We start from the raw sequence: 24246 nt of genomic DNA, 5'->3' as shown, positions 1-24246 counted from the left end.
GCAATCCAGACACACATGAAAAACAATATGAAAACAAACCCAGCGAAAGTGCAGTTGAATCTATTTTCATGCATCTCCCAGCTTGTGTCACCCCTTCAACTGTCCCACCATTTAAAAAGATCATGGCGGATCTTCTATCTCAGTGCAGCTTCCTGTACTTTTCTTTCATTCCCTTTGTACTCGATTGCTGTCTTGAATGTACTCAATGGTAAAACATGCAGAGGCAGAGTGGCTAACTCTGGGGGAGAAGCTGGGGTGGGGGGAAAAGCTGGGGGTGGGGTGGTGTATGAAAGGGAGAAGCTGTGGCATGGGGAGTGAAGGGGTGAAACTGGGGAAGGAGTGAGGAGCTGGGGCAGGGTGTGAAGTGGAGAAGGTGGGGGAGAGGTGAAGGGGAGAAGCTAAGGCAGGGGGGGGAAGGGGAGAAGCTGAGGCAGGGGGGTGAAGGGGAGAAGCTGGGGCGGAGGGTTGAAGGGGAGACGCTGGGGCAGAGGGTGAAGGGGAGAAGGTGGCGGAGAGGTGAAGGGGAGAAGCTGAGGCAGGGAGATGAAGTGGAGAAGCTGGGGCGGAGGGGTGAAGGGGAGACGCTGGGGCAGAGGGTGAAGGGGAGAAGGTGGCGGAGAGGTGAAGGGGAGAAGCTGAAGCAGGGAGATGAAGTGGAGAAGCTGGGGCAGAGGGGTGAAGGGGAGACGCTGGGGCAGAGGGTGAAGGGGAGAAGGTGGCGGAGAGGTGAAGGGGAGAAGCTGAGGTGGGGGCGTGAAGGAGAGAAGCTGGGGTGGAGGGGGTGAAAGGAAGACGCTGGGGTAGAGGGAGTGAAAGGGAGAAGCTGGGATGGAGGGGTGAAAGGGAGAAGGTATGGTGGAAGGGCTGAAGGGGAGATGCTGGGGCAGAGGGTGAAGGGGAGAAGGTGGGGCAGGGTGTGAAGGGGAATAGGTGGGGTAGGGGTGTGAAGGGGAGAAGCTGAGGTGATGGGAATGAAGGGGAGAATCTGGGGTGGTGACCTTCTGGGGACCCAAGTTCAAATCTCACCATTGCAGAGAGTGGAATTTAAATTCAGTACAAATCTGAATTTAACAGTCTAACGATGACTGGAAATCCATTGTTAACTGTTGGACAAGCCCGCCTGGTTCACTAATGTCCTTCAGGGAAGGAAACTGCCATCCTTATCTGGTCTGGCCGACATGTGACTCCAGACCCACAGCAACGTGGTTGACTCCCAACTGCCCTCTGGGCAATTAGAGATGAGCAATAAATGCTGGGCCTAGCCAGCGACACTCACATCCTGTGAATGAATTTTAGAAAGGTACTGAAAGCTGGGGAGGGAAATGCTGCTGATGTCTCAACGGTGGGAGTTGGTCTTCGGGAGGAGTGATGGAGATGGGGACATGGCCACATTTGACCTAACCCTCAATTCTGACATAACCAGCTCAGACGCCAATGCCATAAAAACTGCAGGACATGACCATATAGAAACCTGCTGTTGTTGGCCCAATCACAGGAAGAAAGCCTGCAGGATCATCAGACATTCTGGGACAGAACATGATCTGAAAGGGCCTGATCTGGAACTAATCCTCCTAATTCAGAAATCAGTCTAGTGCAGTTTCACATCCATATAGTTTCTGTTTAATAAAATGCTTGGCACACATTGTGTTGCTGGGAACATTGATTTGCAAAAAAATAGTTGTCACTGGAACTCTAATACTCCGGTACCATGGGAGTTCATGAATTTTCTCTCAGCGTGGAGGGTGAAATAACTCCATAGAGGCCAGTATCCCATCACCAAGTCGCCCTTTATTTACATGTGGAGAGTCCTTGGCACTGATCCAGCTTCCTCAGAGCCAGCTCTCAGAGCAACAGGATCTCTGATGTGCCTGTTTTCATATGTCAGCCAGGGCTCCCTGATTAGACCAGGTTAACAGCTCCAATCAGGGAACTCATATTCCATAAGGTCCACTTGGCTAACCTCATTAGAATCATGACAAAGGGCATCGGTCAAAGTCGAACAGCTCCCCACTGGAAAGGCTAGAAATCTAAAAAAAATCACAAGAAGTCATCCACTTTCACATCTCCTAGAGACTAGCAACAGAATGGCACCATCAATCAGTCAATCTCTCCAGTGATGACAGGTTGGCGAGATAACAGAGGAAAACAGCACCTTTAAACATGGCACTGGTGGAATATTATTCTACAACCGCCTGAACCACCTCTCAAGTCTTCTGATTCAAACTTTTGGATGATGCCTTGTTGTGAATCTTGCAAACCAGAAAATACAAGAGGCACAAACTTTGATAAGCTCTGATCAAAGTTCCCGGAAGCTACACATTCCATCATATTGAGTCCAGCATAGCTTTCATAATAGTCAAGCTTCCCAACCGATATAGAGCATTTAGATTTTAAACTGTTCAAAGACATACCCCTTGACTGGTCGGAGTGTTTTTTTAGAATAGATTCCCTACAGTGTGGGAATAGGCCCTTCGGCCCAACAAATCCACACCGCCCTTTGGAGCATCCCATCCAAACCCATCCCACCTATAACCCACACATCCCTGAACACTTCGGACAATTTAGCATGGCCAATCCACCTAGCCCGCACATCTTTTGGACTGTGGGAGGAAACCGGAGCACCCGGAGGAAACCCACGCAGACACAGGGAGAATATGTGCAAACTCCACACAGACAGTTGCCCGAGGCTGGAATCGAACCTGGGTCCCTGGTGCTGTGAGGCTGCAGTGCTAACTAATGAGCCACCCTGCCACCCAAAAGTGTTCACTAAAGCTGTGCAAGGAAAGGTTGTGGCACTAATATTTTACATCTACAATCTATATGGAAAAAACAAAATGAGTGCTTTTGCCTTTGGGCTTGTCAAAACTTGCAAACTGCAGCTGTAAATCCAGAGTTGTGCCAGTAATTAGATGGTTTGTGATCAAATCAAAAAGCTTTATAAACATGAGAATCATGAGCAGAAATAGGCTATTCAGCATTTCAAGCATGCTTCACCACTCAATAAGATTTTAACTGATCTGCTTGTGTTTTGAATCCCACATTCTCATCTACCCTGATAGCCTCTGAATTCCCACCTAACAAGAACCTATCTACCTCCACGTTAAAACTATTCACTGAACCCGCCTCTACTGCCTTCTGGGGCAGAGATTTCCAAAGTTGCATAACCCTCAGAGAAAAAAAATTTCACCTCTGTCCTAAAAGGGCAGCCCCTAATTTTAAAACAGTGTCCCCCTAGCTCTGGACTCATCTACAATAGGGAGCATCCTTTCCAGATGCACTTTGTCAAGACCATTTAGGATCTTATCAACTTCAATCATGTATCTCCTCAGTCTTCTGAAGTCCAGTAGAAACAAACCCAGCCTGTCAATCTTTCCTCGTTCCAGGTATCAAGCTAGTAAAAGCGCTCTGAACAGCCTCCAGCGCATTTACATCCTTCCTGACTGGCTCCCCTGTTTATTCACCCACTACCTTAATTGGTCATACAAGATTAGTCTAGACAAAATCCCTTCCCTTTTCCTCGGCCAAAATAAACCTATTTTTAAAAGGAGCCAATTTAGCCAGGCATTCTTAAATGAACAAAAATGGTAAGTTTATTAATTACTAAACATGAGCAGAAATAGTAAGGAAATACAGGGAGAATCTTAATAAGAATTGATAATGGGGATCTGACTATCGTGCCTCTCAGCAGAAAGCCACATCTTGCAGACAAATTTGTGTTACTCTCCAAGAATATAGAAAAGAAAGCAGTTAAATACTACCTGCAACTGCAGTCTGTGTATGTTATTAGCTGGACATACTAGTGTGTGGACTAGAATATTGTGATGCTACAATTCTGAGAACAGCCATCTTAAACACTCCTGCACAACGAGTAAAACAAATCTCTCACTGTAAACGCTGGAATTCGGTCACTATCGAAAGGAATCAGAATAACAGAATTTTAACCAACCTACAATCTCAAAATCAATTGCACTACTGTCAATTTCAACACTACCAGTACCACCCAAAAACAACTGCAACATATTTGTATCTGTTCATCTTGAATAATTCAGATTGATCCTTTTTTTTTCACTTTTATCTTTTTGGACTCACCACTTATTGCTACACTGCGTGCATGTGGATTGAATTACCATTTCTTCTGATGTTTAATACTTAATAAACTCTTTCTTTTAGTTAATTCAAGAAAGCCTGCCTAAATTAACTCCTTTTAAAACATAAGTACATTTGGATCTGAGAGAAAGGTATCCACAACGTAAGGAATCCAGTTTAAATTAACTTTGTTGCAGCCAACCAAGGGGACAGGTGAATAACCAGGATGGGCCAGTTCATCTCTTCTCATTTGCAAGTTTGAAAATTTAGAGTATCCCGTCTGGAACTGCAGCAAATTGGGAACCTTGCTCAGGGACTAGTCATGACACTGAGATATCCACTGATCTGGAGGGAAACCTATAACCTGATCTGAAAAATGGCTTATTCTGACCTCTTCCCTGTGGGAAAATAAAGCACTTGAACCTTGCATTCAGGTAGCAATGCTAATAAGTTATTTTTAATCTCAACTTCCTTTCATCTTAGAAGTAAATGAATAATTTAGCACAACTGTTTATAACCTGATGCCTTTCTGAGATTTTGGGAGACTCATGCTCTATTCATAGCAAAGTCAGGAACTACATTTATCTCCAAGTATAAACATCTTGCTGTAAATGCTAATAATCTTTCTCATGCTCAGTGACAGTTCATTTTTGGGGACCCATGTCCCTACCTCTGTGCCACAAGGCCTGCGTCCAAGCCCCACCTGTTCTAAAGTTATGTAATAAAATTTCTGAACAGGTTGATGAGAAAATATCTAAATACCTTGCAGTTTCTTTACAATAAAGCACTCTTTTGATCTCGGTCAAACCATCCAGGTTTACTATCAGGCAGACTGCAGAGAATGTCACGAGCCTCATCATTTACCCACAATTTAAAGCTACAATCCCAAAATATAAACAACGTATAAACCTTGTCATTGTAATATGGGCAAAATGCACCACAGCTGAGAAGATTGAGTCCTCTGTGACAAGAATACCTTTTCTCTCCTGGCCCTATGCTCTGTAATTCCCTCCTTATGCTTCTTTGTCTCTCTATCTCTCTCTTTCCATGGAGTTTGGTTGGCTCAGTTGGCTGGATGGCTGGTTTGCAATACAGAGTGACACCAATAGCCGGGGATCAATTTCCAAATCAGCTGAGGTCACCTTGAAGGTCCTGCCTCTTGACCTCACCCCTCACCTGAGGTGTGGTTGCTCTCAGGTTAAAATCATCACCCCCGTTGTCTCTTTAATGAGACAGCAGTCCTCTGAGACTTTGGAAACTTTACCTCTCTTCCCTCCTTCCAGACGGTCCTTAAAACTTACCTAATTGATCAAGATTTTAAGTCATCTGCCCTAATATGTGGTTCGGTGTCACACTTTGTTCAATAATGCTCCTGTGAAGTACTTTGAAAGGGTCTACATAAATATGGTGTTGTTTTTGACATAAATAAATATAACATATCAACAGTTATAATACATTCAAACAGGAAGCAGGAGCAGGCCATCCAGCATTGGTGAGTTTGATCTAATTGTAACTTCAAATCCACATTGCCCCCTACATACTGCTGATAACCTTTCAACTCCTTGTTTAACAAGAATCTATGTGCTTCTGCCTAAAAAATATTCAAGGGCTCTGCTTCCACCACCTTTTGAGGAAGAGAGTTCAAAAGACATACTACTCTCTCAGACAAAAAAATTCACTTTTTCACTGTTTTAAACGGACAACCCTGATTTTTAAGCAGCTTCCCAGGTTCTAGATTCTTCCATAAGAGGAAGCATCCTCGCTACAACTACCCTGTCAAGACCCCTCAGGATTTTATGAGCTTCAACAAAATTGTCTCTTACTCTTCTACATTCAGGCAGGTACAACCCTGTCCAGTTTTTCCTCACAAGGCAACCAATTCATTCCAGGTGATAATGGGAACTGTAGATGCTGGAGAATCCAAGATAACGAAGTGTGAAGCTGGACGAACACAGCAGGCCAAGCAGCATCTCAGGAGCACAAAGCTGACGTTTCGGGCCTAGACCCTTCATCAGCGAGGGAGATGGGGTGAGGGTTCTGGAATAAATAGGGAGAGGGGGGAGGCGGACCGAAGGTGGAGAGAAAAGAAGATAGGTGGAGAGGAGAGTATAGGTCGGGAGGTAGGGAGGGGATAGGTCAGTCCAGGGAAGACGGACAGGTCAAGGAGGTGGGATGAGGTTAGTAGGTAGGAAATGGAGGTGCGGCTTGGGGTGGGAGGAAGGGATGGGTAAGAGGAAGAATGAGCAACCCAATTCCATTCTTGTGATAATGGGAACTGCAGATGCTGGAGAATCCAAGATAATAAAATGTGAGACTAGATGAACACAGCAGGCCCAGCAGCATCTCAGGAGCACAAAAGCTGACGTTTCGGGCCTAGACCCTTCATCAGAGAGGGGGATGGGGTGAGGGTTCTGGAATAAATAGGGAGAGGGGGAGGCGGACCGAAGATGGAGAGAAAAGAAGATAGGTGGAGAGGAGAGTATAGGTGGGGAGGGGATAGGTCAATTCAGGGAAGACGGACAGGTCAAGGAGGTGGGATGAGGTTAGTAGGTAGGAGATGGAGGTGCAGCTTGGGGTGGGAGGAAGGGATGGGTGAGAGGAAGAACAGGTTAGGGAGGCAGAGTCAGGCTGGGCTGGTTTTGGGATGCAGTGGGGGGAGGGGAAGAGCTGGGCTGGTTGTGTGGTGCAGTGAAGGGAGGGGATGAACTGGGCTGGTTTTGGGATGCGGTGGGGCAAGGGGAGATTTTGAAGCTGGTGAAGTCCACATTGATACCATTGGGCTGCAGGGTTCCCAAGCGGAATATGAGTTGCTGTTCCTGCAACCTTCGGGTGGCATCATTGTGGCACTGCAGGAGGCCCATGATGGACATTCCAGGTTTTGATCTAGTAAATCTTCTCTGGAAAGGTTTCCAGTGCATTTACATCCTTCCTTGAATAAGGTGACCAATACTATACAAAATATTTGAGATGTAGTCTCACTTATGTTTAACAAACCGTAACCTTCATACTTTTGTACTCAATTCCCCTTGCAATAAATTATAATATTGTGCTAGCTTTCTATTCTTAACTACTTCTATACCTACATGGTTTTTTTTGTGATTCATGCACTAAGAGAGGCAAATCCCTCTACATCTCAGAACTTGGCAATCTCCCACTATTTAGAAAATTTGCTTCTTTTCTTAATTCTACCTGCAACATACATACAATTTAGCCAGGTTTCTTGAATGAACTTTAATTCAACTGTCTGGTACAACTGGATATCACAAAAATGATTTGGGTGTGATTCATTAGGATGAGTTTATCTTTTAGGGCTAGACACACACACCAACCGTCAAGGGGAAGCCTTGAATTTAAGGCTTTCATCTTGTTTACTTCAAACAAGGGCAAATCAGAGTGTCAAAGTGCCTTAGGCAGCAACAACATGAATATTGTGGGAGAGTACGATCTTACAAATGATGGGGTCGTACGGTGGTGATGGGGTCCTAGGGTGTCAGAGTCTCAGATTATTTTTGAGCTCATCTTGGGTTAAAATGTCCCGACGTCATGAAAAATGCTATACAAATGCAATGCTTTTATTACATAATGAAAACCAACGAGAGTAAATATTAGTCAGAGGTTTTGCTGAAGAAATTAAAAAATAAAAAATATCTACTGGTAATAGAAATGGAAGGATTGTTGGGGTGGGTGAGGGGAGGGAGGTGAGGGTTTGCACATAAGAACTTCTCTTAATGGGACTGCTGAGAGTTGGGGTACTACAGCACTAGTAATCCAGAGGCCCAGACAATGCCACCATGACAGCTGGTGGAATCTGAAATCAAGTGATAAGTCTCGAACTTTTTTAAAAAATTAAAACGTTTCTGCTCCATCTGGTTCACCAATGTCCTTTAGGGAAGGAAAACGGTCATCCTTATGTGTTCTGGCCTACATGTGACTCCGGACCAACAGCAATGTGGTTGACTCTCAACTACCCTCTGAAATGGTGATCAGAGACAACGGGAACTGCAGATGCTGGAGAATCCAAGATAACAAAAGTGTGGAGCTGGATGAACACAGCAGGTCAAGCAGCATCTCAGGAGCACAAAAGCTGACGTTTTGGGCCTAGACCCTTCATCAGAGGTCTAGGCCCAAAACGTCAGCTTTTGTGCTCCTGAGATGCTGCTTGGCCTGCTGTGTTCATCCAGCTCCACACTTTGTTACTCTCTGAAATGGCTGAGTGAGACACTTTGTTGTACCAAACTGTGACAAGAGTTGGAAAGGAATGTGACCAAACAGAATGGCTGGCATTGACCTTGGCACTGGAATTGACAATGACACACTGTGTCCCAGTTGCCAAATCTTCTTTCATAAGGGAGAGTGATATTGTAGAGGTAATATCAGTGGACACGTAATCCAGGACCCCACGCTATTGTTCTGTGGACACGGCTTCGATGGTGAAATATGAATTCAATAAAAATCTGGAATAAAAAGATAACCAATGACAATCCTGTAACCACTGTCGAATAAAAACACATCTGCTTCAGTAATGCTCTTTAGAGGGGAAAATCTGCCGTCCTTACCTGGGCTGGGCCAAATGTGCCCATAGCAATGTAGCTGACTCTTAATCAGGGATGGGTAATAAATAGTGGCGCTGCCAGTAATGCTCACGCTCCAGCAGTGAGGGAAAAAATAGCGGGACTGAGCTGCCAACTCTGAAGGACGGACAGCCGGAAGACGTGCCCACGCATGACAGGATAAATAGCTCCTCTCGCGCGGTTTGGAACTTGTAAGAGTGACGTGTTTTGCTGTGAGGAGTGGGAGGTGAGTGAGTCTGCTGGGGGAAAAGAAGTACTGTCTTAAATCGTCTTTTTACCCCAAACCAAATTAGGGAACAGTAAAGGTAGGCTCAGAAGTCGTGCTAATCTCTTTTCCCACACGCAGTCCCCCGGATTCGAGGCCGTTGAGTGCACAGGCCGATCGTGGCCTACTCTGAGTGGCACTCCCGGAAGAGAAGTTGTTCCCGTTCCGTCTCCGCGTCGTTTTCTAACCCTTTCGCGGTCCGCCATTCCCTTTTTGTAATTCGCTTGTAGGTGATCTTGGACTTGCGTTTCCTCTCTCCCTCCCCCCCCCCCCCAAAAAAAAAATATCGTCTCTCTCTTCGTGATGAGTCACTTTTTTTTGTAAGTCTTAAATACAAAGACTTTATGAAATTAAGAAATGGCTGTCGCCCCTCGCAAACGCTATCCGTCTTGATACTTCTGCGCCGAGACTTTAACGATAGTTTTGTTTACTGGCTACTCCTATTGCATCTTTTAACAGTATACACTTTCATTTTGCGTTGGGATTTTAAGATGCGGTAAAGTCTTTTTTTTGCGCAAGTTATTTCATGCTCATTGCTGCTTGTTGCTGGGCATTGGCTGGTACTACGACTTTTCGTGTGTGTGTGTGTGTGCGCGCGCTGCAAGCTGGGGCGGTCACGCTCAAAAGCAACTCCTACAGTAGCGTTGACTCTGAACGATGTGATTTCTTTAAAGATCTTTAAAGTTTAGACTCTGTCCACTAGGTCGGAGTGACAGCCTTTGACATCAAGACTGTGTTTGACTGAGTATGGCATCAAGAACCGTAGCAAAATTAGAATTAATGACCTATCAGGGTGCAAACTCTCTGCTGGTCGGAGTCATACCTGGCATGTAATAAGATGGTCGTGGTTCTTGGTCAGCTCCAGGACACCTTGACAGCAGTTTCTCAGTGTAGCGTCCTTGGTGTAACCATCTTCAGCTGCTTTGTAAATGACCTTCCCTCCATCATAAGGTCAGAAGTGGGGATGCTTGGCAATGATGGCACAGCATTCAACACCACTTGTGACTACTTAGGTGCTGAAGCTGTCCATCCTTAAATGGAACAAGGTCTGGACAATATCTTTAAAAACCAAAAGAACTATGGATGCTGTAAATCAGGAACAAAAACAAAGTTGCTGAGCAGGTCTTGTAGCATCTGTGAAAGGGGGGGGGGGCGGGGGGAAACAGTTAATGGTTTGGGTCTGGTGACCCTTCTTCAGAACTTTCTCAGTTCTGAGGAAGGGTCACTGGACCTGAAATGTTAACTGTTTTTTCCTTCACAGATGCTGCCAGACCTGTGCTTTTCCAGCAACTTTGTTTTTGTTCTTGAACAATATCTAGACTGAGGCTGAAAAGTGGCAAGTAAGATTCACAAATGCCAGGCAATAACCATCTCCAATAACAGACAATCTAATCACCTGAACCTTGACATTCAATTGTGAGGAGATGATGGCTTAATGTATTATCACTGGACTATTAACCCAGAAATCTAGATATTGTTCTGGGGGCACAAGTTTGAATCCTGCCATGGCAAATAGTGCAAGTTGAATCCAATAAAAGCCTGGAATTAACACCATTAGTTCTTGGAAAGACACATCTGGTTCACTAATGTCCTCCTTTTCCTTTTTAATGGAAGGAAATCTGCCATAGCCTTGTCTAGCCTACATATGACTCCAAATCCACAGCAATGTGGTTGGACTCAAATGTTCTCAGGGGTCTGAGTTTTTTGTTACTATTACTGCATCCCTTCACAATCTGCATCCTTAGCGTTACCATTGATCAAAACTCAACTGAACACTCCAAATAGAGTGGCTGCAAGGGCAGGTCAGAGTGAATATTGCAGTGCGTAACTCATCACTTGACTCTCTTGCCTGGATTAGACCATAAGACATAGGAGTGGAAGTAAGGCCATTTGGCCCATCAAGTCCACTCTGCCACTTAAATCGTGGCTGATGGGCATTTCAACTCCACTTCCCTGCACTCTCCCCGTAGCCCTTTGATTCCTTCTGAGATCAAGAATTTGTTGATCTCTGCCTTGAAGGCATCCAACGTCCCGGCCTCCACTGCACTCTGCAGCAATGAATTCCACAAGCTCGCCACTCTCTGGCTGAAGAAATGTCGTCTCACTTCAGTTTTAAATTTACCCCCTCTAATTTTAAGGCTGTGCCCATGGGTCCTAGTCTCCCCGCCTAATTGAAACAACTTCCTAGCGTCCACCCCTTCTAAACCATACACTATCTTGTAAGTTTCTATTAGATCTCCCCTCAACCTTCTAAACTCTAATGAGTACAATCCCAGGATCTTTAGCCATTCATCATGTTAAACCTAACATTCCAGGGATCATCCATGTGAATCTCTGTTGGACATGCTCCAGGGCTAGTATGTCCTTCCTGAGGTGTGGGGCCCAAAATTGGACACCGTATTCTAAATGGGGCCTAACTAGAGCCTTAAAGCCTCAGAAGCACATCATTGCTTTTATATTCCAATCCTCTTGAGATAAAGCTTGGCACCATCCAGGACAAAGTAGCCTACTTGATTGACACCACATCCCTAAACATGCACTACCTCCTCCACTGAGGCTCAGTAGCAGCAGTGTACACCATCCTCTAAAGATCCTTAGACACAGCACCTTCCAAATGCATGACCACTTCCATCCAGAAGGACAAGGACAACAGAGATATAGAAACTCATCCACCTGCTAGTTCTCCTCCAAGTCACTCATCATCCTGATGTGGAAATATCACCCTTCCTTCACTATCACTGAATCTAAAATCCTGGAATTTCCCCAAGGGCATTATGGGTCATTGCACAGCATGTGGACTGCAAGTGTTCAAATAGGCAGCTTACCACTACAGGGCAACTAGGGTGAGCCAGTGATGCCTACATCCCACATTTTTTTAGCAAAAATTTACATGTTTTTTTCTATGTAGCTGCTTCTTGGTGATGTTTAAGTTGGTAAGAAACTGTATTTTTTTTGAAGTATTCCACAGTATTAACTTTATATGTTTATGAAGCAGTTATTGTTTGAGTAGAGTTTGAGGTAGCTGAAGTCTTGAAAGCTGTTCATGTTGGAGTTAGAAGTTTTAATTGTTTCTATTGGGACGGCTTTAGATTTTTGAAGGCTATGATGAATCCTTTTATGAAAGGTCCTCTGATTAATGTTAAACTTCTGTCTTCTATTTGCAGACTACCATAGGGTATGATAAACTTAAACATCTCATCACAGACATGAATATTTTAGTTGATATTCTCTTCTTGCTATCTGAAAACTTACATTTCATTTGGAATATCACTGGCTGACTGTAAACTGGAGATAATTGTCTTGCTGCACTTTTTGCTCAATCATGTTATGTTCTTGAATGGGTGCTGAATATCACAGCTGTTTCATTGGAGAAAATGAATAGTTCTTTGACCCTCCTGTTTTGAATGACCAGACACCTGTAGAGAATTTTTTTGTTTTAAAAAAAAATCTCTTGGGATTCATTACTTAACAATATGCAGTAGGGATTGTTCAGAAGCTCTTCCAAGCAATTCCTCAGGCATAACAGGTGTTAAGGGTAATGTTAACCTATTAAGTTGCAAAGGAGCAACATGGTTCCATTGGGTTATCGTGTCTAATGATCTGAGGTAAATGGAGTTGTTGTACCCTTGATTCACATGCTATGATGGTCGTATGTGAGTACATCTTAAACTTGTACTAAGCATGATGGAAATCATTCCAATCAATAGGAAAGAAGTGAACACCAGTAGCATGTTTTTGCGTACAAGGCTAAATTTTTTTCCCCTGATAACTTGTCCCATTTCCAAAACAGTGCACCACATTTTAGACTGGGTGGAGTTGCCCATGTGATGAAATGGGTCACTGCACTTTGCCATCTAATGACGGTTTAAGGAATGCAGGTCCAAACTGTTTGATCAATAAACGTTGGATACCATGGTTTGTGTACCTGTTACTTGAATTTTTCACTTGTGATCTCTCCACTTTTATTTTCAGATTTTTGTTTGTTTGAGCCATATTCAAGAGGAGTTGTCAGGTTGCACACATCTGCCAAATATTAGTGTAAGCATCACTAAATACACATGGGAGGGCTTTAGTAAATTATATTGCAAATCCTTTTGGGAGCAATGGAATCTCAAGTGGATGTTGTAGCACCTGTTCACGGAATGACAAGATTTTCAAATGAATTGGGGAAGTGATCATAGGATGAAGAAGTTGAAGTTTAATTTTCTTCAGACTGGGAGGTGTAGTCCCTGGCAGCACTGTGGGTTTTGCATCAAAGTCAAGAGGTTTACCTCCTTCTCCAGAAGGAAAAAAATGGGTGGGTGAAGGGCATTGTGGGGTTAAACTATGCTCTGCGTACAGGGCATGATCTGATGGCTTGCAATGATTGCTGCTCGTGTACACGACTGAGTTACCCTTTTCTAAAGGTTTTTATTTCAACCAATCAATCTTGGTTAAATTGCAAAACTTGAACCATGAATGTGATTGCAAACTTGATAAACTGTTTGGCGTAGGTGGTGGTGTACTGGTCCTGAAGTCTAGGAAGCAGAACATGTAAAGTATAATGTTACAGCATGGTAGCACCACAGAAATAGCTCATAAGGGGGCATTTGGTCCATCTTGTCCATGCTGATGTGAAGACACCCAAATGCCCTTTCTAATACCATCTTCTTGCACATGGTCTGCTGCTCTGCAGTTTACAATCACTTAAAAGTAGTAGCTAGATCTGCACCTTGAAGCTGTTAGGGCCTCTGCCTCCACCATCACAGGCAGTGGCTTTCAGAAACCCCATCACCATGTTTTCAACTCTCTCATATTCCTCCTGTCACTTAGCTTGAGCCTGATATCTAGCTTTTGAGGTCTCCACTAAGGAAAACTGGTTCTTCCTGTCTACTTTTTTCTCTATCTGTACCCTTCACAGTTTTGTATGCCATAATCGTATCACCCCCTCAGCCTTCACTTTTTCTAAGGAAAGCAATCCCAACCTCCAGTCTTTCTCCAGCTCTGGCAATGTTCTAGTAAATCTTCTCTGCACTCTGTCCAGTGTAGTGATGCCCTTCTGTAATGTGGTGACTTGAATTGTGCGTGATACTCTAGTTGTGGCCTCAGCACTCTTGTACAGTTCCATTGTTATGTCCCTACTGTTTGAATTTTTTGACTTTTATTTTCTTTGTGGTGGGTGCATCTCCAAACTACTGTGCTAAAATTGGACTTGGCTGAGCCTGTGCACTGTGCATCTTTAAGTGTTTTTGGCTCTTCCTCAAACTAGCATTTATTGTCACTGAAGACCTTTCTGGAAAAATATGCATGGATAATGTTGGTTTTCAAATTCAAAGGTGTGTTCTACAAAAAGCTTACTATCCTAAGACTGATTAGGAGCTAGAGGCTAGCAGACTTGATACTTGTAGATAAGTGCAAATACATTAAGCAAGCCAGCCACTGTCCGACTAGTGTAGGCTTTTGTGAAATTGAATGTGTAATTAGAACTTTGGATTCAGCAACCTGGCATTTTGGGAGGGTGGTTCTACCACATGTAGGTAGATTGAAACCAGTTGGGTGACTTCTCTGATTTTGAGCTGTCGTGCCTTTTTTAATTCAGGAGCTGGATAGTGCTGCTGATCTAATTAGAAGCAGACGGTAATGTGTGTATTTCAAGTTTAGAGCATAGTGTCTACACTGTAGAACAATCTAGGCTTTTTGAGTATTCAAATGGTCTGTGGACAGTGAAAGGGGGGTGGGTGTGGTGGACTTCTTTAAAAATCTTATTGGGGGTTTGACCCTTGTTTGTTTTTTTTTTGAGGCAGCCTGCAGTGCTAATGTCTGGATTCTGATCTGTTAGAAAACAAAGTCCAGGACACTCCCAGATAATGAGGACTGCAGATGCTGGTGAATCCAAGATAAGTGTGGAGCTGGTTGAACACAGCAGGCCAAGCAGCATCTTGCTCCTAAGATGCTGCTTGGCCTGCTGTGTTTATCCAGGACACTTATGAAAGCTCAATTGAGTGGATGAAGGGGAAACAAGTGGATGTGTATTGACGTTTTGAAGTGCTGCATAAGCTTATTGGATGAGATAAGTGCTCATAGTCTGAGGGTAAGGTATTCAAATGCCTTGTGCATTGGCTAAGGCACAGTAAATACCCATTGTTAATGGGTCTTGAGGTTAGAGCAGCATAACCACTGGATCAGTCTTAAGGCATCAATTATTTACTATCTCTTGGACAACTAAGGTTATACAAGATTACAAAGATTTATGGCGAATGTAAGTGTACCCACATCCACAACGAACCAATGTTTAAAATACACTTGGATAATACATTGAATAATTCTTGTTAGGATGAAGGGCAAGGCTGGTAGGTGTAGGGAATGCTAAACAACTAGAGAAATTAAGGCTTTTGCCTGGAAAAGGGAAGCATACATCAGGTATAGACAGGATTCTACAAATACATTAAGGACATGAGAGTAACTAGGGAGAGAATAGCAAGGCCACCTGTGTGTGGAACCACAGGAGCTGGAGGAGATAACAAATGAGTATTTCCCATCAGCATTTACTTTTTGGAGAAGAATATGGAAGATGAAGAATGTGGAGAAACAATAGCAACATCTTAAAATCTCTTTCAGAGGAAGTGGTGCTGGATGGCTTCAAACACAGATGGCTAAATCCCTGGGACCTAATCGGGTGCACCCTAGAACTCTAGGAAGCTAGGGAAGTGAGTGCCAAACCTCTTGCAGAGATATTTGTATGATCAATTGCCACAGGTGAGGTACCAGAAAACTGATGGCTGGCTAACATGGTGCCACTATTTAAGAAAAGCCAGGGAACTATAGATCAGTGAGCCTGACATAATGGTTGGGCATGTTGGAGGGAATCCTGAGGGACAGGATTTTTCATTCCTTTGGAAAGGCAAGGACTGACTTGGGATAGTCCACGTGGCTTTGTGCATGGAAAATTGTCTAACTACTTTAAGAAGTAACTGAGGGCAGAGCAGTGGATGTGATCTACGTGGACTTCGTTAAGGTGTTTGACAAGATTCTGTATGGTAGACTAGTTGTCTCAAGTAGAGAGAACTAGCCATTTAGTTGTAGAAATGGCTCAAAGTAGTGGTGGTGGCAGGTTGCTTTTCAGACTGGAGGCCTGTGACTGGCAGTGTACCACAAGGATCGGTGCTTTTTGCCACTTATACAAATGATTTGGATGTGAACGTTAAGAGTTGTGCTTTGTAAGTTTGCAGATGACACTAAAATTGGTGTAGTGGACAGTGGAAAAAGGCTACCTCAGTATTTAGGGACCTTGGGCTGATGAGTGGCAGATGGAGTCTAACTTAGATAAATATGAGCTGTTGCATTTTGCAAAGGCTGATCGAGAGGGTGTATGCACCTTTTTTAATGGTAAGGTCCTGGGGAGTGTTGAACAAAGATCTTGAGTGCAGGTTCTTCATTCCTTGAAAATAGAGTCGCAGGTAGACTGGGTAGCAAAGGAGTTGTTTGGTATGATTACTTGATGCACTGAGAATAAAGGCATTTTGCTGCTGTACAGCACACTGGTTTGGCTGCTATTGGAATAGTGTGTAAAATTCTAGTCTCCTTGCCAAAGGAGGGGTATTGTGAAACTTGAAAGGGTTCAGAAAAGACTTACAAGAATGTGTTGTCAGGATTGGAGGGTTTGAAGCTGAATAAGCTGGAGCCACTTTCCTTAGAGGAGTGGAGGCTGAGTGGTGACCTTTTCATAGAATACTTTAAAAATTGAGTGAGGTAGGGTGAATAGGCAAAGTCTTTCGCAAGGGTTGGAGTCCAAAACTAGAGGGTGTAGGTTTCAGATGTAAGGGGGGAAGATAGAAAAGGGACCTGAGGAAAAAACCTTTTCATGCAGAAGGTGGTGAGTGTATGGAATCGGCTGTCAGAGGAAGTGGTGGAGGCTGGTAGAATTGCAACATTAAAAGGCATCTGGATGGGCATGAGTAGGGAAGGTTTAGAGGAATATGGGCCAAATGGAACAGGATTAATTTAGGATATCTGGCTGCCATTGAGTTGGGCCAAGGGGTTGGTTTCTGTGCTGTAGAGCTGAAAAGAAATATTTGGAGGGATATGGGTCACTTGCAGGCAAGCGGGACTGGGTTAGTTTATTATGGTTGACATGGATTGGTTGGATCAAAGGGCCTGTTTCTGTGCTGGATGACTGACACTGTCAATGGACTGAGGCATGGCAGAGGGAGTTAACTTTAGTCCTGCCCTTGTTTGTTTTACTAATGCAATTAATGGTAGGACCCTGGGTAGTGTTGTAGAACAGACCTCTGCATTCAGGTACATAATTCTTTGAAATTTGCATCATGGGTAGGCAGGGTGGTGTTTTGCATGCTTGCCTTCATTGCTCAGACCTCTTTTGAATACAGGAGTTTGGCTGTCATGTTTAGGTTGTATAGGACACCTGAGGCCTCTTTGGGAGAACTGCCTAGTTCTGGTTGTCCTTCTGCAGGAAGAATATTTAGTAATTGGAGAGGGTTCAGAAAGACTTGGCAGGATGTTGCTGGGAGTTAATTTTTTTTGAGTTGTAAAGATAGGTTTGGACTCTTCCCTCCTCCCTTCTTTCTCCTCCTTCCCTCTCCACACCCCCCCCCCCCCCCCCCAGCAGTTGAGGGGTCACCTTCTAATAGAGGCTTTTTAAAATCACAAGGGGCCTAGGTAGTGAATAGCAAGGGTCTCTTTTTTTGTATGGTGCAGAAGTTCAAAACTAGGTAGTTCTCAAGGCTGAGAAGGATTTTTAAAAAGGGCTGAGGAGCAGCCTTTTTAGTGGTTCATGTGGAATGAACTGCTATAGGAAGTGGTGGATGCAAGTACAATTACAACACTTGTACTTAAAAAATGCTTTTTTTGTATTTGAATAGGGAAGGTTTGGGTGGATATAGGCCAAACCCAGGCAAGTGGGACTAGATAATAAAATGTGAGGCTGGATGAACACAGCAGGCCAAGCAGCATCTCAGGAGCACAAAAGCTGACGTTTCGGGCCTAGACCCTTCATCGGAGAGGGAACTGGAATAAATAGGGAGAGAGGGGGAGGCGGACCGAAGATGGATAGAGAAGATAGGTGGAGAGAGTGTAGGTAGGGAGGGGATAGGTCAGTCCAGGGAAGACAGACAGGTCAAGGAGGTGGGATGAGGTTAGTAGGTAGCTGGGGGTGCGGCTTGGGGTGGGAGGAAGGGATGGGTGAGAGGAAGAACCGGTTAGGGAGGCAGAGACAGGTTGGACTGGTTAGAGATAGTAGGAACTGCAGATGCTGGAGAATGAGATAACAGGTGTCGAGTTGGATGAACACTGGCCAGGCAGCATCAGAGGAGCAAGAAAGCTGATGTTTCAGGCCTAGACCCTTTTGGAAAGAGTGGGGCTAGTTGGTTTAGCATGGACCAGTTGGATTGAAGGACCTGTTTCCATGCTGTGTTAGTGACTTAGCAAAATGTGAAGCTTTTAAATGCCAAACTTAAATGTAGGTGGAAGGGTATGTAGTGCTGAGGATGAGGAATCTGCAAGGGGATGTAGATAAGTTGAATGAGCAGACAAAATTTGCAGATGGTGTTTATGTAGGGAAGTGTGGAGTGATCTTCTTTGGAACAAAGAATCAAAAGTGTGCTGTTTGTTTAAACCGATTCAGTGCAGCACCAAGTGATCTGGGTGTTCTGCAGGAAATGGTGGCTACATGTGGCAAGTAATTAAGATCAATTGAATTTGGCCACTTATTGTTTAGGTGTTGCTAAATTGTACAGAGTGTTGGTGGGGCTGCACCTGGAGTAGTGAGTCAAGTTTGATCCCCACATTTTGACCGGATATTCTGGCAGTGGAGGCTTTTCAAGAGATTCACTAAGCTGTTTCCTGGGATGAAGGGATTGACTGCACAGATTAGGCCGCCTTTCCTCCATTGGAGTTTAGAAGAATGAGGTGATCTTCTTGTAATAGAAGATTGAGGACACTTGACAGGGTGGATGTTAAAATTCTGTCACTAGTGAGGGAATCTTTAATTAGGGGACACAATTAGAAAAATATGGAGATATTTAAAACCCATGATGATAGAAAAGGAATTTTTGAATGGTATAGAGAATTTCAGACTGTTGTGGAGACTAATCGCAGTGCTTTGGAGGTAGGGGATAGATTTTTAAGTGTGAATTAAAGGCTGATGGCTTGCATGAGAGTTGAAGCTTGGGGCAGTCAGCCGTGACCTTGTTGAATGACAAGTCAGGCTTGAGTAGCCAAATAGCCTGCTCCTGTTTATGTTAAGAGTGTAAGATGGTGCTTAAGAGTTGGTGGATATTTTTTCAAATTGGTGTTTTGAAGGCTTCAGTGATCCAATCACTATATTAACTTTTTTTACTTCCTCCTCTGTCTACAGGTGGTGGTAAACCTCCTATCAGAAGCTTCTACTTTATAATTCACAAAGGAAAACAATTGATTAACCATGGGAATCTTGATGTCTCTTAAAAATTACTTGTTTTCAACAAAAGAAATGCGCATTCTCATGGTCGGTCTGGATGCTGCTGGAAAGACCACCATTCTGTACAAATTGAAGCTTGGTGAAATTGTTACCACAATACCCACCATCGGTATGTTTAGCTCATATTTGCATCTGGAATAATAATTGAAGAATTGGCTTCATGTTGTACTATCTGATTTGTATGGGTTTTGGCTTTAGTAACTTAAACTGGACATTTTAGGCAGTATAGCTATGGGCATGAAAGATAATCCATGTTTCAGATCTACACAAAGGCTAAGTCTGCTCATCAAAAACAAGTGCTTAACTATTCTCATTGCATTTTCTAGCACTTGGCCTGTAATCTTTGTATGCCTTAGTGTCACAAGTGCACATATAAAGATAACATAACATTGAGAGTTTCTGCCTCTACTCACATTGGAGGCAGTGAGTTCCAGATTCTGTGGAATCAGTCTACAGCTAGTGCTTTCTCTTAAATGCCTTGCTCATTTTCTTCAAAAAAAATCGTTTTGGTCTTGACACTAATCGCATGTTTGTGATTTTTAAGTCCTTTATTTCCATGAAGGCATCTGTTTGGAGAGAACAAAGAAAAATACAGCACAGGAACAGGCCCTTTGGCCCTCCAAGCTTGCACCAATCCAGATCTCTACCTGAACCTGTTGCCTGTTTTCCGAGGATCTGTATCCCTCTGCTCCCTGCCCATTCGCGTATCTGTCTAGAATTGGGATTTGGATAATTAGGCTCTGATCCACCAATAAGAAAAATGGAAATAATTAGTGCACTTGGAGAGTGAGGAAGGGAAAACCCTAATAAATTAAGATTCTGCGATACTGAAATAGAGCCTTGCCTGAGGACAGCTGCCTTAAAACTAAAAGAAACACATGTTGCTTACTTGTCAGGAGATTTTTTTTTGCAATACCGCACTTTTCAGCTTGAAAATGCAGCACTGGCTAAATGTGCAGTTTACCTTTTCTGTGCCTAGTTTGGCCTAACTGAGCTCTGAACAACAGACTGCAATAGTGCTAACCAGCTCTTCTAGCTGGATAGACTTGAATGTTCTAGGAGAAAAGGGAAAATGTGAATAAACCTGGAAAGAGTAACGTTTTGTTTCTCCCTCAGGTTTTAACGTTGAGACAGTAGAATATAAAAACATCAGTTTCACTGTGTGGGATGTTGGTGGCCAGGACAAAATCCGACCACTGTGGCGTCACTACTTCCAGAACACACAAGGTATAAAGAAGTGATTCTCTTTTTTTATATAATTTTGCTTCTGTCTAAAATTGGCCTTGCTTAGCATTCCCTTTTCAAGAGTAAGGGAGAGGCATCTTGTACTGAGGTTTATTTCTGGGTTCTGTGTATGGTTCAATGTTTCTTTTAATGGGCTTATAGAAATGTAAACTGTTATTTTTAAATCTCTTTTATCACAGGAGGTATTTGTGTTAGACACTGATCATTACTTTGGTTCCTAGTTTTTCCTCACTTGATCACTGTTATTGGATTGATACCAGGGCTTTAAAAGGGTTAAACTGACACTTACATGAACTTGTTTCACTGTTTTTAAATTCTCCTCCAATCTCAACGTCTATAAAGTGACTCTGCTAGATTAACGGGACAGAAAATGAAATCTCACTTCCTACTGAATCTAGAATGAGAGCAACATTATATTTGGAGAGGCTGTTCAGGAATCAAACTACTTGTCACAAAAAGTGACTCTCCAAAGATGATGCTTAAACTCCTTTTTAAGTTCTGAAGTTTCCTTCATAGGATTATTGAAGGGTTTGCAGAATCGATGAGATGCAGATCAGCAATGATCTGGTTGAATAACTGAACATGCTTAAGAAACTGGCTAATTCTCTCATTTCTGTTCTTTCAGATTTAGGGTTCCTATCATGGTGAATTAACACATCTCTGCTTGTAAAGGGCCTACAACAGTGAACCACATATATATTTTCTGTGTAATAAACCTTGGTTGTTAGATTTCCTACCTGCCCTTGGTCATGGAGTTGGTGATTTCCAGGACTTGGAAAGGAGAGGCTAAGAGCAAGAGAGATGCTAATCATCTGAGATGAGCTTATTTTTTTAAATCCCCCTAGGATTGATATTTGTGGTTGATAGTAATGATAAAGAGCGTATGTCTGAGGCACGTGAGGAACTGATGCAGATGCTTGGAGAAGATGAGTTGCGTGCTGCTGTTCTTCTTGTCTTTGCCAACAAACAGGTAAATGAACTATTGGAGTCAAAGGTAGTTGGACAAGTTAGTAAAACAGCCCCAATATAGTTTGTTTTGCATCCAGCAGTTAATTGCTGGTTGGTCTGGATCACCAGCTTTTGCGCATCCTGCTCTGAACATCATTGGCACAAATGCACGAATTTTCTATCCTTGCCCAATATTTTGTTCCAGATGCAATGGAGACTCATGACAATGAGCCAGACTGTCTCCCCTGCCCTGACTCTTGACAGGAAAATGATCTCTGTTTTTCATATGGATCTTTCTAATTTCTGGCTGTGCAAATACTGCATTGCAGAATAAGGAACTTGCAAGTGGCGCAGTTATCACCACTAAATGAAGATCAGCATATCAGCCTGTTTGTCTTTTTATGATAAAGCCAGCAAGCTAATTCATGGTATCAATTCAAATAGCATAATTGCTAGATGCTGTGTTTTACTATCACTTTGCCTAGCTTTGGGGATTTTGGAGACTTGTTCTTCAATATTGATCCATTCCATTTTGGGATGATAGATTCTGCTTCTAGTGTCTGTTTTTGCCAGTCAGTACATTCTCTAGATCGTAACTAGGAATAATTCTCCTTGTCCCATCTGTGCTTGCCATTTCTCTTTCTCTTCCTTCCACCCCACCACCACTTGCTCCCTCATGTTTGAATGTCTGACCTGTTCATCAGCCAGTTCTTGCTCAGCTGGCAACATCTTCAACCAATTGCCAGGGACACTCTCACTCTCTCTCTCTCACTCTCTCTCTCTCACACTCTCACTCTCACTCTCACTCTCACTCTCACTCTCACTCTCACTCTCACTCTCACTCTCACTCTCACTCTCACTCTCACTCTCACTCTCACTCTCACTCTCACTCTCACTCTCACTCTCACTCTCACTCTCACTCTCACTCTCACTCTCACTCTCACTCTCACTCTCACTCTCACTCTCACTCTCACTCTCACTCTCACTCTCACTCTCACTCTCACTCGATCACCTGTGAAGTGCCTTGGCACCCCCCCCCCCCACGAAGACACTAAATTAAAATAAGCTGATGGTGTGCTCTCCATGATGCCTATAGTTGGCACTGTGCCTCCACCTAACCAGTGGGTTGCATACACTCTTTTACATTGAGCAAGCCCGTGTTCTCCTTTAATCAACCTTGTCAACTTGTTCTGTTACCTACAAAGATTTTTGTACCTGACTCCCCAGTTTTTTAATTTAGTATTAAACTTTTTTTACTTTAATCTCTTTCTATTCCATCCTGCCAAATTCATCACTTAATGCTTCTGCATTAAATGCCCTCTGCTGTTATCCTCACTGTTTACTGTTGGGGTGATGGGGGCTTGTGTTTTTTAAATCACATGGGCTTTGGGAATAGGAACAGTTTCACGGGCTTCCTGTGAAGTATTGTAATCCTGAGGTATAAATGTTGCCTCTTCTTCCTAGGATCTGCCGAATGCAATGAGTCCAGCTCAAATCACAGACAAACTGGGCCTGAATGCCCTGCGCAGCCACGTCTGGTATATTCAGGCCACATGTGCCACCAGTGGTGATGGTCTCGACAAAGGTCTGGACTGGTTAGCTGCTCAGTTGAGACACAAGTGAGGACTGCTTTCTGAGGATTGTTGGGAAATATTGACTCACTCGGTGAGGTGAATTTAGCCACGCAAACTTTTTACTTCTATCATTTCCTTGGGGTGTGGTGTCTGCTGGTTACTGTCTTGAATCAAGGATACATGCAATAGTGTCTCTGATTTTGCTGTAGTCTCCTCCAAGACTTGTCAAGCAGCTCCTGTTGGCTTAATGTGAGAAATTCAAATTTTGAACTGGACCCTGTGGAAAGATTTAATGAACCAACAATGCATTAAGATTTCATTCAATCAATAGTGCACTTACTACATTCCAATAAGATATCTTTGCTTTTTTTAAACTGCACTTTTGACCACTTCTATAAACTCTGCAAGCATTTTGTTCAGTTCTCCTGTAATTCATTATAGTCTCTGGATTAGTAAATTGTTCTAGCTATTTTAGGTTTTTGTTTTAATGCCTAACCAGTAACAGAATAGGTACTGCGAAACTAGACTTATTAAATATTTTACCTGTTCACCTCTGCAAAATAGTCTGATTTTGGTGTCCTTGCATGGTTGAAGTTATGAAATTCACTTCATTTAGTGAACACACACTGTCTGGAGATTAGCATAACACTGAGTTTTTTTAAGAAAACTGTTCACTGACCACCATGGGAAGTTGGGGGAAATCTAGATTTGCAGAGTGAATGAAGAAAATGCTGGAATACTTGGATTACTCCAAACTCATGTGCTCTGTATAATCAGTGGTCAGCTGCCAGTTAGAATTTGAGCAACTTGTCCACAAATTTGTGGACTTGGATGTATATCTAGAGTTTTCTTTACAATCATTTGGCTATCTTCCAAGTATAAATGAAGATTTAAGTAGGATAGGACTCTTTAAAATCATGCAGGAAAAAGGTTTCCTGCGTAGCTGGAAGCTGCTGCACACATCAGGTGTAACTGTCCAAATGAACTGCAGAAGAAAATGATACCACCATTCTTCACTTTTTATTAATATAACCAAATATAGCTTCTAATCAGTGACATGGTGTGTTCACAACATTTTTTTCCCCCCCTTGGGCTAAGATGTAA

At 43.2% G+C, this 24246-nt stretch overlaps 1 protein-coding gene across 2 annotated transcripts; it reads left to right on the top strand.

The window, feature by feature from the left end:
• The first annotated feature begins 8778 nt into the window (after positions 1–8778).
• Positions 8779–23703, top strand: LOC125448383 (ADP-ribosylation factor-like). Of its 2 annotated transcripts, none has more exons than XM_048523680.1 (5): positions 8779–8883; positions 19274–19484; positions 20492–20602; positions 21466–21590; positions 23033–23703. In XM_048523680.1, exons 2-5 carry the CDS (start codon positions 19340–19342, stop codon positions 23189–23191), a joined length of 540 nt encoding a protein of 179 aa, XP_048379637.1. In that variant the 5' UTR covers positions 8779–8883; positions 19274–19339; the 3' UTR covers positions 23192–23703. The 2 variants fall into 2 exon arrangements, with proteins under 2 accessions (XP_048379637.1, XP_048379638.1); XM_048523681.1 differs by having other exon boundaries at positions 8859–8962.
• The last annotated feature ends 543 nt before the right edge of the window (positions 23704–24246 follow it).

This window comes from Stegostoma tigrinum, chromosome X, assembly GCF_030684315.1.
Source record: "Stegostoma tigrinum isolate sSteTig4 chromosome X, sSteTig4.hap1, whole genome shotgun sequence".
In the NCBI taxonomy this organism is placed as follows: domain Eukaryota; kingdom Metazoa; phylum Chordata; class Chondrichthyes; order Orectolobiformes; family Stegostomatidae; genus Stegostoma; species Stegostoma tigrinum.
This window is presented reverse-complemented; position numbering and strand designations above follow the sequence as displayed.